The sequence below is a fragment of the Siniperca chuatsi genome, linkage group LG1, assembly GCF_020085105.1.
Source record: "Siniperca chuatsi isolate FFG_IHB_CAS linkage group LG1, ASM2008510v1, whole genome shotgun sequence".
In the NCBI taxonomy this organism is placed as follows: Eukaryota; Metazoa; Chordata; class Actinopteri; order Centrarchiformes; family Sinipercidae; genus Siniperca; species Siniperca chuatsi.
This window is the reverse complement of record NC_058042.1, coordinates 24,269,206-24,283,381: the sequence shown is the minus strand read 5'-3', so window position 1 is coordinate 24,283,381 and position 14,176 is coordinate 24,269,206. Positions and strand designations below refer to the sequence as shown.

Genomic DNA, 14,176 nt, shown 5'->3' with positions numbered 1-14,176 from the left:
TTTCTGACTTCTTCATCTCCCTTTTCTCTCTTTTTCTCTCCTCCTTTTCCTGTCATTCTCTCTCTCTCTCCTCCCTCATCTATTTTTCTTTCTCCTGCGTCTTGTTTTTTCTCTTTTCCCCCCCTGTCATTCCCTGTCCTCCCTTTTATCTCTTTCTTGCTCCTCTTCGCAAGACAGTTATACCAACAACAAAAAAACAGTGGACTCACAGAACAGCTTGTCTCAATGCTTGAGCCTTTTAATTTTGGATGTAGGAGACTGTTGATACAGAGACAAGTATGCAAACATTCACATGATCACTCCTCCACCAAATGTGTGTGTTTGATGCACGTCTCTGTGTCAGCTCAGGATTTCTCGGCGTTTTTGACACAGACCGATGGGTGGGAGGAGTAACACTGAAAGTCATCCCAGCATTTGTCAACTGTGAACACCAGAAAACACAGACTTCAGTTGGTGGTACACAAACCAAAACCTGAAACTGTCTGAGGCTATGCTCACAGCACAACACACAAGCAGACACAGATAAGACACAGGCCTGTTCTGTATAACAGCTGTAGGTAGAACTTGTTGGCTGCCATCACACCACCACTATAAACATTAAAAAAAGGCTACAGGTCTTTCACACATAAGCTTCATGTGAACCAAAGACAAAAGTGATAAACAGGTGAAAATGTATTACGGTCAAGTAACTTTATCTTATAAAAGAGAGCCATGTGCATTATTTATCGTCTTTCTATTCAACACTTATTCAGTTAATTTACTGTGAAAATTGCAATTTAGACCTTACAAAAACTTACAAAAACAACCCATCTGCCTTTTATTACTTAAACTTAAACTCTTAACATACATAATATGTTGTGATTTACCTCCATAATTAATCCGTAGACAGCGCTGATTGTTTTGACTATTATTAGGTTCTCCTTCACACCAGTTTGTGAACTTGAAAGGTGTACCGTCCATCCAGAACCAAGCATTTTCCTAGACAATTGAATAGAATAGATGTATAATTAAATAATGTAGAATAAAATAATGTTTGTATCAGTACTATCAGACCTTGTGTAATGACAAATTACCTCTTGGCAATCTGTGCCTCCAATCCATGTATTTGTTTCACCTGCAGAACTGCCCTTTACAATGTTCTGAATCGCATAGTACTCCTCAATGCTGTGTACAGATGCAAGGTTTGCATCCATGGACTGACAGTTTTGCTAAAGTGGTGATAAACAGACAGACACGGAAAGTCTGAGTGGTGTTGGCAAGAAATGTCACGATTATTAGGAATACACCAATTCAGAAGGAGATGACAATGAACCAAGTGTGAAAGTCATCATTTGAAATCATCCTTACCTGAGCCTTAACCCAACTCAAGCTTCTTGGAACAAAGTGGAAACAGCGATCATTAAACTGAATCCAGTGATTGGGACAAGTCATTGATCCAGTGGCTAAGTTGGTGTCTGGCAACGTGGCGTTGATAGACGTGTCTTTTGAAGACAAACAGAGAAGAGTGGGTAATGTATCTATACAATATGAATTTGCTTGTTTACAGCTACACACACAAAAAGCAAACACTCACCATTACCACTAGTCAGAGCCATCATGGCAGAAACAAGTAGAGTCACAGTCAGCATCCTCGTGGTGGAGATGATGCAGATGTTGAAGACGATTATTACCTTTGACAGGGAAAGACAGACAAGTTACAAATAATCACAAAGAAAGCTGGTGTGAGCAGAGCAGATGTAGCGACTGTGACACTCCACAGGATGAAGGAGACAAGATCACGAGAGAACGGAGCAGAAAATACAGGTGGAGAGAGGAAAGAGAGTCGCTCTTATATACAGTTACTGACTGTATTATTTGTGATGCATTCATTGATTTTCTTAAAACTTCATCAACAAATCAAAGGGCAACCCATCACCCACTGCTGTTTCAAAGGTTAATATTGTATGGGAGTGATTCCTGGCAGCCTGTCACGTGACCAGCACCAGTATTTACACTTACTATGTAAATTAAGCAGATACATTTGATTTTGAATCCATTTAAAATGTGCATGATCTGATATTAGGTAGATAAAACATGATTGTATCTGGTGATATGTGATGACATATAAATCTTGGCGGTCTGTCAAACAATATTAAGCAGGCTGCAAGGAATCTTGGGGCAATATGTGATGCTAACCTCTGTTTCGATGATCAAGTCAAAAATGTTGTTTGGTCATGTTTCTTCCAGCTAAAGATCATCTCTAAAATTAGGTAATTTTTTATCAGTTGTTTGATTTGAACTCTCTGCCCACTGAAGCCTCTAGAGACTCTTCTTAAAACTTTTCTCTTTTATCATTTTATCGAGTATTTATTTGATCATATTCATTTTATTGTTTTTACTTCCTCCTTGCTCATGTTATTTGGCCTTATTCTCATTTTATCTGCCTTGTCTTGTTTTATTTCTTTTTTGTAAAGCACTTTGTAACACTATTAAGAAAATTGATATATAAATAAAGTTTATTAGTAGAAACAGCAGAAAAAGCACAGATGTGATAATATTAATGATGGCTGAATTCCATTTACAGTGCATCTGGAAAGTATTCACAGCGCTTCGCTTTTTCCATATTTTGTTATGTTACAGCCTTATTCCAAAATGGATTAAATTAATTTTTTATCCTCAAAATTCTACAAACAATACCTCATAATGACAACGTGAAAGAAGTTTGTTTGAAATCTTTGCAAATGTATTAACAAATATAAAAGAAAACATTTACATAAGTATTCACAGCCTTTGCCATGACACTCAAAATTGAGCTCAGGTGCATCCTGTTTCCACTGATCATACTTGATATGTTTCTACAACTTGATTGGTGTCAACCTGTGGTAAATTCAGTTGACTGGACTTGATTTGGAGTCCAAGGAATTGTCTGTAGACCTCCAAGACAGGTTTGTATCAAGGCACAGATCTGGGGAAGGGTACAGAAAGCATTGAAGGTCCCACTGAGTACAGTGGCCTCCATCCAGCCTGTTGCAAGAAATCTTGGTGTCCTGTTTGATAACAATTTATGTTTTGAGCAACATATCACTAAGCTTGTCCAATCATGTTTTTATCAACTCAGAAATATTGCAAAAATCCGATCTATTCTAAATCTTAGTGATGCAGAAACTGTTGTACATGCTTTTATCTCCTCACGCCTTGACATTTGTCTCAATCAAAAAACTTTGACATGACTGCAGACTGTACAGAACTCAGCTGCTAGGCTGTTAACCAGGACCAAGAGGTACGACCACATAACACCTGTTTTAGCCTCTTTACATTGGCTCCCTGTTTGTTTTAGGATTGATTTTAAGATCTTGTTGATTACTTTTAAGGCTCTTCGTGGCCTGGCTCCAGACTATATTTTAGACCTTGTAATCCCTTATGAACCTTCACGTAGTTTGAGATCTTCGGGCAGGGGTCTCCTGTCTGTTCCTGAGTCCAGGTTGAAAACTAAAGGGGACAGAGCTTTTGCCATCAGGCTCTGGAACAACTTGCTTGAAGAAATTAGGTTGTCTGAGTCAGTGTCTTCGTTTAAGTCTTGTCTCAAAACACATTTTTATCTGAAAGCATATCCTGATTTTACCTGAACTGGCTGTTTATTTTATTGTTTTTGTGTATTTTATGTATTTTATTTCTTAATATTTCATCATTCACTATGGTATTTTATTTCTCTTGTTGAGAAGCACTTTGTACTTTGTTTTGATAAGTGCTCTATAAATAAAGTTTTATTATTATTATTATCATCCATAAATGGAAGAAGTTTGGAACCACCAGGACTCTTCCTAGAGCTGGCCGCCCGGCCAAACTGAGCGATCGGGGGAGAAGGGCCTTAGTCAGGGAGGTGACCAAGAACCCGATGGTCACTCTGACAGAGCTCCAGTGTTTCTCTGTGGAGAGAGGAGAACCTTCCAGAAGAACCACCATCTCTGCAGCACTCCACCAATCAGGCCTGTATGGTAAAGTGGCCAGACAGAAGCCACTCCTCAGTAAAAGGACTCTCAAACCATGAGAAACTAAATTCTCTGGTCTGATGAAACAAAGATTGAACTCTTTGGCCTGAATGGCAAGCGTCATGTCTGGAGGACACCAGGCACCGCTCATCACCTGGACAATACCATCCCTACAGTGAAGCATGGTGGTGGCGGCAGCATCATGCTGTGGGGATGTTTTTCAGCGGCAGGAACTGGGAGACTAGTCAGGACCCAGGGAAAGATGAATGCAGCAATGTACAGAGGAGTGACTATGGGACAACTCTGTGACTGTCCTCGAATGGCCCAGCCAGAGTCCAGATTGAACCCGACTGAACATCTCTGGAGAGATCTGAAAATGGCTGTGCACCGACGCTCCCCATCCAACCTGATGGAGCTTGAGAGGTCCTGTAAAGAAGAATGGGAGAAACGGCCCAAAAATAGGTGTGCCAAGCTTGTAGCATCATACTCAAAAGGACTTGAGGCTGTAATTAGTGCCATAGATGCTTCAACAAAGTATTGAGCAAAGGCTGTGAATACTTATGTACATGTGATTTTGTTTATTTGTTTGAAATCTTTGCAAATTTATAGAAAAAACCCAAACTTCTTTCACGTTGTCATTATAGGGTATTATTTGTAGAATTCTGAGGTAAATAATGAATTTAATCCATTTTGGAATAAGGCTGTAACATAACAAAATGTGGAAAAAGTGAAGCGCTGTGAATACTTTCTACTGTATGTACTTCTATTTACTGTATATTTGAAGTGATGAACGTATATGGCATTGTCAAAACAAGAAATCCTTCAGCCTACTTTGCTAGGGTGAGGGCTTTGATTGATGTAGAAGTAAAACCCTAAAGGTCATCGTATAACTCGAGTCCATAACCAGTTCGAAGCCCTATTTTGAACACGCACTTTTATTAATACTTATACGTTCAGTTTGTTAGTCAGTTTTATTTTCAAACTGGCAGGCAATTTGTTTCCAAATCTGAACTTCCATGAAATTGCTGCTGTGACATTGATAGAGGTTAATCAAATTTTTAAAGTGTTAGCATAGAGATCAGTTTGATTGAATAGCTGACCAGTGGTTTACGGGAGATCACTGGTGTCCTGCCAGTTTCAGAGATAAGGTAGGATTGACCTCTGGTTCAGAAAGTATTGACTTTTGTCTTGATCCTTGTTGATATAACCTTATAGTGAAAAAATACAAGCAGAGTTCAATCGGATTTAACGTTGACCATGAAAGTACAGCAGCCAAACGTCCAGCCCACCCAAGCATCGTGGTTATGGTAAAAGAAAAAAATAAAGAAGCTAACACCAATACACAGACAAGACAGAATACAAACTCTCCACATGAAAGTCCTTTTTCAGCAGGAAAAGTGCAGGTTTTACTAACATTAACGACGGCTCTGTTCTATTCAAGTGTCACAGTAATTCATGACAGTGTGACCTTGAGCGAGCATGCACTATACCTAGACCCTGAAACTGAAGCAGCTACAGGATTTGCATTGACATAATCCAGTTAGTCAATGACATTATCAATGCATACCAACAACAACAATGTTGATGGGTCAAAGATGTGAGCTCTGTATGTGAAGCTGCAATATCTCACTTCTCACATGCCCCGCGACCAGTAGCAGCCCAAAGCAACCGTGACGGTGGATATCGGTGGCATGACTGCAATTCTTGGATCAATCTTCGAGTGAGGTGGAGCGTACAGCTTCACCTGCATCCCTTTACCGAAAACCTGAGGACACACACACACATTAAAACAATTAATGAGCAAATCTGCACCCAGTTTGAGCTTCTCTCTGTTTAGTGTGCCATTCTGTACAGTGCAAGTCCTGTTGTGGTGCTTCCAGGAAGTCCCTGTACCTCATGAGAGGCGGAGGAATATGCTTGAGTCATTGGCTGATGCAGTGAGATTTTTATAAATACAGTAGGTTAGACAAATCCGAAGAAATCCTATCTAGCCCCTGTGATTTCTGTCATTTTAAGCACAGCCTATTGTCAAACATATATGTAACAGCTGACAGAGAGAACAAGTCATGATGAACTGTGTAACACTACTACAAGTGCAGCAGAGTCAGCAAAAACATTCTGTAGGACTACAGTTGTTACGGACAGAACTGGCTGGAGACACAAGGAGGATAATGGTAGATTTTATTGTAACACCAAGAGCGTAGATAGAGAATGGTGGGAAGAATACTGTCCTTGGTACGGAGATGGCGGAGCTCTGAAGAAGAGTGGGGAGTCCAGAGGAGATGCTCCACACGAACCGGGAGACTGGAGCAACACCCACGGAAGACGAGTGACACACAGGACCAGGAGAAGGAGTGGGTAACTCACGGAGGACAGGAGATGAACTGGGACTGGAGCTGGAGAGACACACACGGAGGACAGGGGCACGATGGAGCCAGGGAAGAGGTACGGAGTCGTGGTAGCTGGGAATAGAGTTCATATAGGAGAAGGGAGTCCAAGAGGTTCGATGATCCAGGGGAACTAGCGTTCTATCCCTTGTCATGAACGAGACCGGACCCTGACTGTAGTGAGGAGCTGGGTTTTATAGGTGAGTGGAGTGCTAATTGATAGCAGGTGTGTACGAGGTGACAGGTGCTGGGAATTAATAATCGGGTGAGGGAGTGCAGAGTGAAGGGGAGTGACTGGAGAAAACAAGACAGACTGTGACAACAGTTTCTGCTGTGCATATTTAAAATACAGTCAAATACAGTTATAACAGCCCCAACAACAGTTATTGGAGGGCGAGAAAATACTTTATGTATCTCTCTAGTTTTTCTTTTCTGTAACCAAACATATAGCTATGACATTTTTATCATGCTGCCATGGATACTGTATATTCAGTGAACTGTGTAACCTGTCATCACTTTAGGTGACTCATACATCATAGGTAACCTCACTAGTATGTCTTTTGGTCTCAAATGAAGTACTGAGTGAATGACAAAATATTCATGTTGATATCCAGCTAGCCTTTACATTTTGTCATGTTTTGACACAGTTTAAATTTAAAGCTGCGCAGTAGGACATTGTTTTGGTTTTATAATACTGTTTTGGTTCACTCTCACCGCTCTTATCAGCCTCATTTTCAGTCGCAGTAGGCAGCTGTTTTCAACAAACAAAGCTCTAAAAACCCACTGTATGCTACCTGCCCAGCACCAAACGACAGGACTCTAGTAGGAGTGTGCTGTTGCTACACCATCCAGCTAGGTGCTCAAGTAACAAATGGACCAAATGTGAAAAAAACAACTCAGCAACACAACCTGACTAACTGGAAGAATCTTCTTTATTTCAGCAACACGTTCATATGCAGCGCCTTCATCAGGGCTATTTACAGAATCAGTGTGTAAAAAACACAGCCTATAAATATATAATACAAGAAGGCCGAATCTTTATCAGTTATCCATTAAAGAGCTAGACACATAGTTGCATAACTTCAAAACAAAAGTACAACATGTATACATGATGTACATGATATTAGAGAAATTCACTAAAAGAGGTTAGAAACAAGATTGGTCGAGTGATGCAGTTTTAAAACTTAAAGACAGTACTTGTGTTTCACCACCACCCCTTAAACAAGTAATATAAAGAACTAAAGGAATGGATTGTCAAAGCTCTTCCACATACCCACAGTAAATCTTTCAAAACTGTCACCTGTGGCACACTGAAGGCCTCGCTCCTTGCAACTAAAATGTCTAAGCTCACTGATTTTCTAAGCTAACTAGCATGTTACCAGCACTGGCAGCATGTGACCTAACCCGCCAAACTAACCAAACAAGCCTGTTAGCTGCCTCATTCTAGCAAGCACCAAAGCATACACTTCTGTCAACCACCAGCTAACTTCATCAGCTTTAGATTCTGCACTTACCTATCTTTGCCCCAGTCACTAATTTCTTCTTACTTATTTCTCTGCTGGTAGTACACATTGTTTTTCTCAAAGACATTACTAATGTTAATTTCACTAAACTACCTAACTACCTAAAATGCGTGTCTCTCTTCCTAATAGAACAAATCAAATATGCAGGAAAAAAGAAAAACATTTCAATCTCTGAGTTATTTTAGTTTTTTTCACAGAGGCTCTGATAGCATGATGTTATTATATAAATCACTTCATGACATACTCCAGGCTTGCAGTGTTGAGTATTTTATTATATTTGTATGACTTGTTTTTCATACTGTGCACTCTTGTCACAGCTTATTATCGCTCAATATGGAGTAAGCCCTTTGTCCCTTTAGCTTTGCTTGATTATCCTTATGTGTGACTCATGCAAATCACCCATTCAGTTTAGCGTGACCAAGGGTGACGATGTGGGCATGTTTTTAATTGTGATCTACCCTTGTCTTCCAGTATACTCCTCAGCACCAGTTAGTTAATAGCCAGGCTGCTCACTCTTTCAAGATGTAATCAGATGCCTGTTGAACCTGAGATTTCAAATTCATCAGTTTCACATGACTGCCTTTTCCTTGGACAGCTGAAAATGTTGAAAAAATTTGAACATTACCGGTCGTCAAAGACAGATTATTAAACAATTAGCTCAAGTGCAGCCCATTTTGACAATTACTGGCAGTGTTGGGGTTTAGTAGGAAGTAGTGGGCTAAATCTAGCATGTCACCACTGTAACCATGCCAACGGGAATGTATGTGGATATGTGTACAGCACAAAAAGTGTTTTCAAAGTGGATCTCCCACAGTAATGAGCAGCAGTAATTTACGTTTCCTCTTATACATGCAGATTGATTTGAATATTGTCTGTCTTTTTCCCACATATTTATATGAATTAGTAAGGAATATGTCATTTCCTGTGGATTAATGGGATCTTATCAACCGTCACTGCATGGCAGAGAGAGGCTGAGAAGCTAAAACTAACCATATGGAGATGAATTTTCAAGCGTACATGGAGACTTCCTGGCTCACCCCTGAAGCTCCACAATGCCAAAACTTGAGATGAACACAGCAGTTGCCCCCCCTTGTGTGACTCTGACCTGAGTACCCGGCTGCTGTAACTATGGCTTTGGGGTTTTTGCTTGAAATAGGTCACTTTCAAATCTGCCGTCTCACTAAAGCAGCCAAGACACACTCTAACTGCATGGCTATTGCAGTTTTACTTTAGATAATGACTGTCATGTTGCTTGCAATGCATTTTGAGTGTATAATATGTCAGATTTAAGTAGTCACAGTCACATATAAATCTGCAGTGCATTTTGTGTTGTCTATTTGCATTATTCTACAGTATTTGTATACAAATTGCTGTTCTACAAATGACGGAGCTCACTTTCAGAACAGGAATTCATATACTTTATAGATTGCTAAACCAAACCAAGTATAGACTGCTGAACCACACATGCATGCCCATCCGCCTCTGTCCAGCTGAAGTCTTTGGGAGCCATGTGGTACAGACTGATGTATGCTTATTCCTGCTGGGTGCCGCTTCAGAGGGTCTAAAAATAAATTCTACACAAGAAAAATCAATTTACATCGCAATGATGAACACACCATTCACTGTGCCTCTGCATGCCTAATTCTTCACGAAATGATATTGATGTCAGGGAGCTGACACAGACACCACTGGCTCCATCCACCACAGTCATCAGATCCCAATCACCTGAATACTGATTTCACACACCTGTTACCAATCACCCTACTGCACTATAAAACAGCACTCCCCCCAGTTCACTCACTGTCTGGTCGCAACCCTACCATGAGGTTCTACCTGACTTGTGGTCCTACTGAAGAGCTCCTTGTACTCTGGCTTCCCCTCAGCCTGTGTGTGCCCTCGTCTCCTGGCTCTCCTTATCCCCGCCCCTCCCAGAGAAAAGAACGGACTCCTAACTACAGATAAGCCTCTCAAAGACATTCCTAGTTCTCGCATAAGTTGCCTACTGTTTTGCTCCACCTGTGTACAACTCCTACTGTTGCAATAAACCTCCCTCGTATCTTACCTCTGTGTCCTGTGTTTGCCAGCTGACAATTGATGGGAGTAACAACAGGTGGGACAAACAGCAGTTACTACAGAGAAATGCTGTTTGAATCATATAAATTCCTTGCATTTTCTCTAAAATGATATTCAGCAAAAGCCCACGTTTTCAGCAATACTCTTAATTTCATTTGTGACTTCTAAGCAATTCATACCAAGTAAATTGACAAGTAGACTCCAACCATATAAATAGCCTACAGAGATGAACACTGGACAAAATGAACACAAACAAAAACAAGCAAACAAAACCAAACTTGAGCATGGAGGAAAGTCTAAAATAATTTGACATATTGGGAAATATGCGTATTTGCTTTAATTAGATGACAAGATGGTTATGTCTGTCTGTTAAATGTGAAGCTACAGTCAGCAGCTCTTTAGCTTAGCACAGAGACCAGACACAGGGGGAAACAGCTAGCCTGGGGGTGATTTGCCCGACTGTTTTGGACATAAAACACGTAAAATGCTGACTTTACGAAAGTTTGAGAAACAGTGGTGTGGTATGACAGAGGGCCACTGGTGGTAATGACCAGTCTGCTTGTAATATAGCTCTTGAACTGTCAGTGTGTCTATTTCACATGGAGAAAAAAATTGTACTAGAAGCAGTGGCAGAAGTCCCCTGCCTCTTCTCACAGAATAAGAAAGGGCATGCATTTGAAGCTGAGAGGTCTGTGCTCCAGTTCAAGAAATTACATGCTGCTCCAGCTGAGATGGTAAGGTGTCAGCTTGACCTGCCTGTGCGCAGCAGGGAGTCACACACTGCACTTTCATGCGTGTATTAGTCTACTGAAACATGCAGTGGATTTATTTGAAAAGTCTGTGTGCTATATGATGTATGAAACTCATGTGTGAGATTTTAGAGTTGGCAACTGAAGGCCTAGAATGTGTTCCTACATTTTGGAACATGTAGGACAATAATCTAAAGTAAAGTCTAGAGAAAGTAAGAGTAAATACCAGAGTAAACGATCTAAAAGGATGAGTAATTTTTGTGAGTTTAAAAACCAAGAGGCTCACAAGGGGAAAACAGCTTTGTGTGAGTCAGCTCAGATAATGACTCACTATGGTGGAGCCTCAGGGATGTGACATCATTTAAAAAAAACAAACTGTTTTTATACTTTTTTTTAAAAATAGGTATTAATACCAAATCAAAACCACTTGAATATCAAGCATCAAGTAAAGTGTAAAAGATCTGCCCATCCTGGGCTCAGAGGAAACAGTTGTGTCCTCCAAATGAAAAGAAAGCAAAACACATCTGCCCACATTTAGAATGGGGTAGCCTTGTCGACCCATAGTGACGCATTCAGTCTTGAAATGCAGACCTCAAAGGAGGCAGCCCCTGAAATGTCAACTTTGTTTGCCTGTCAAGAACTAAAGGCAGATTACATGTCACGTCAATTTTATTAATATAGCCCGATATCACAATTTGCCCCAAGGGGCTACCATGAAATACCATTCGTGCTCCTAGGCATAAACCCTACATTGTTTGTTCCATCCAACACTTTGGCACTGTGTTTCAGCATCTCAAGGCTGCTAATAGGGCGTCAGGCTTTTAGTCATGTTATCTGTGTTTTGTCCTGCAGCAGATTCATCTGGCAGGTGAAGAGTGGTGCAAAGAGGCCTGAAAGGCCACAACGCAACATTTTCTGAGAGGAAGTTCTACCAGGAAGAGAATTTTGAATGTATATTTTTTAGACAAATATATGTATTTTCCTTTACCAGTCGAGTTATGGCATATTGAGTTATAGCCTGTTGCTTTAGGTACCGGTGAGAAGATGAACTATGGTACATGGAATAAGGCGGTGTAATTGTAATTCTCAATTGTGAAAAATGGTCCGGGAACTCAGAAATTTAAACTACTCTGTGTTAAGGTGTATTAGCACCTTGGTAACGCCAATCATATGCTAATCAGGTACTTAACAGTGATGAGGGAGGTGCAGCCAGAAAACAATAGGCCTGATTACTGATTACTGGGCCATCATGGAAACAATTAGGTCAGTTTCAGGTGAAACTAGGCAGAGTAATCAGCAGATACCTGAGGGCAGGGCTTATGTAACACAGAGTAGCTTAAATTTCTAGTTCCGTCCCATTTTTTCCCAATTGAGAATGACTTCCGGATGGGAGCCGAAACGTCTTGATTCTGAAAACAGTGTCCAGATGACTACGAATGAAACATTTTCTACGATATGGTACACGGAGTTGAGTTAGTTTGAATAATATTCAGAAGTTTGAATGATACATCTGAGTTTGAAGGCTCATTGCAAACCCACAGTGGTTTCTGATAGTCTAAGACAGGATTTTACAACTCTGGAAAGTCCGTCTCCATCCATCTCACCGACTGTGAGGTTTAAATTAAGCTTTTCATGATACAAGGTAATCTACCAGCTGTTATAAGATATATAAAAATAATATTGAGACCCACAAAAGGCATTTTCAGCACCCAAGGATATGGCACTGGGTGCAAACACTCATAAAGAAAAACATCCAGTAAACTTTCAGACAGATTCACATAACTGCCTATCAGCAGACATATAGTAAGAAGAGACAAACCTTCCATTACATGCCTAATCAACCAACATCAGGGCACTTGAGACAGAGCTGTTACCACTTGAGACTGAATTTCATTACCACCACAATTTGGTGCATTGGTACAAGGGCAGACCAAACTGCCATTGAGCAAATACAGTGGTCACATAGACATAATTGGCTAAAACGCTTTAAAAAAATGTCCCGTTTCAGTCACATTAAACTGAAAATGGGTATATCTCCTTGTGCAAACCAAAAGTGCGATTCCCTTCTCATCATATTGTCCCTCTGTTTTATATTATATTATGAAAGACTGTAAATATCACAGTCTCTCAAGTTTGCATTTGAAGTTCGTTTAAACACATTTTTCATCCATCTAACTTTAATTAAGAAATAGTTCCATGGCTCTCCTCTCTTTTTTGAAGCTTAAAAACACAACTGAGTGTGAATTGAGAGTATTGAGTTGCGACTTCCCTTCAAGGGCTTGTGATAAGTAAAGCCGGAAGACTGGGGTGACAAATAATATGTTTTGGGTCAGCATGTTCCCTTCCTTCCTGGCCGTGAGTTGAACGCCACATAACTATCTATTCTAAATTGGAACCAGGGAAATTAATCCATCTCAATAAATCAAAACAGGTCCTGCAACAAGGACATTACAAAGCTTTGCTAGTCCCTTGTAGGTAGATTCTAAATATGGAAATGTCAGTTTCTTATTATCAAAAAGCTGAATGTTTTCTGTGAATCTATACATTCGACCTGTGCATATTTAGCTGTTATAAACCAACAGTCAAAAAAGTTTAATATAATGCCAGTTGGAAATATAGGCAGCAAAGTATTGCACACCCTTGAACAGCGAATATAAGTGCATAATGATGCTATTAGTGTTGCCTGATTAACTGATGAGTTTGTCCTCTCTACTTGAGTGCTTGTTAATTAATGACATGAAAAACAATCAGTTCATATTGTTTAGAAGCCTTCCAGTAATTCAGATCACTACAATCAAGTGTATATATCTTTGTTACAGCTGTCAACTGCAGACTGTTTATAAAGACACTGTTCACCACTATACTGAACAACTGCTAAATACAGAATAAAATTTAGACAGGACACCGTTCTCTCGAAGGGCTTCAAGGCATTGTATTTAAGCACAGTACTTGAACAATCTTACCCCAATTACTTTCCACCAGAGCACTTTAATTACATTGAGAGCACAGTCAAGGCCTCCTTTGACTCAGCACAGAGATTTGTCTGCCAACCTACGTCTCCAGGCAAACTCCGAAATCTATATTTCACTGTGCAGCTATAACTCTGCATATAATTCAATGTTGCTGCTCCCGTTGGGAAATGTCACCAGATAATTAATTTCGTAGTTTATTTTCTGACATATTTGTACAAGCGAGACAGATATTAGCAGGTAAAAGAATAAACTACTAATCATACTTCATATAGCACATTAGCTTCACATAAGAGTTCATACAAATAGAGGTATAATTAGACGTAGGGTGTCACGTCATACAATAAATACATAGAAATGAAATATAAATAATGAAAAATAAAAGACAAAATAAGAGGACAGATTAAGATAATAAAATTATAAATTAATAAGCCAAGAAAAACCAAGATCAAATCCACAATCATACATCAGTATATTAGTCAAAAGTCCCCCCCAAATTATGAATCA

General features: G+C 39.9%; 1 protein-coding gene across 1 annotated transcript; it reads right to left on the bottom strand.

Moving 5' to 3' along the window:
• Window positions 1-212: 212 nt before the first annotated feature.
• Window positions 213-1,820, bottom strand: LOC122875348 (type-2 ice-structuring protein-like). Its single transcript, XM_044194337.1, has 5 exons — window positions 1,574-1,820; window positions 1,348-1,481; window positions 1,074-1,208; window positions 867-978; window positions 213-421 (listed from the first exon to the last, which is right to left on the bottom strand). Exons 1-5 carry the CDS (start codon window positions 1,626-1,628, stop codon window positions 345-347), a joined length of 513 nt encoding a protein of 170 aa, XP_044050272.1. The 5' UTR covers window positions 1,629-1,820; the 3' UTR covers window positions 213-344.
• Between the last annotated feature and the right edge of the window lie 12,356 nt (window positions 1,821-14,176).

Excerpts from the sequence above, each read along its gene's own strand:
- LOC122875348 (XM_044194337.1), bottom strand. The coding sequence starts at position 1,628 with ATGCTGACTGTGACTCTACTTGTTTCTGCCATGATGGCTCTGACTAGT. Across the intron at positions 1,482-1,573 it reads GGCTCTGACTAGTGGTAATG|ACACGTCTATCAACGCCACG; the intron begins GTGAGTGTTTGC and ends TGTCTTCAAAAG. Across the intron at positions 979-1,073 it reads GAGGCACAGATTGCCAAGAG|GAAAATGCTTGGTTCTGGAT; the intron begins GTAATTTGTCAT and ends TCAATTGTCTAG.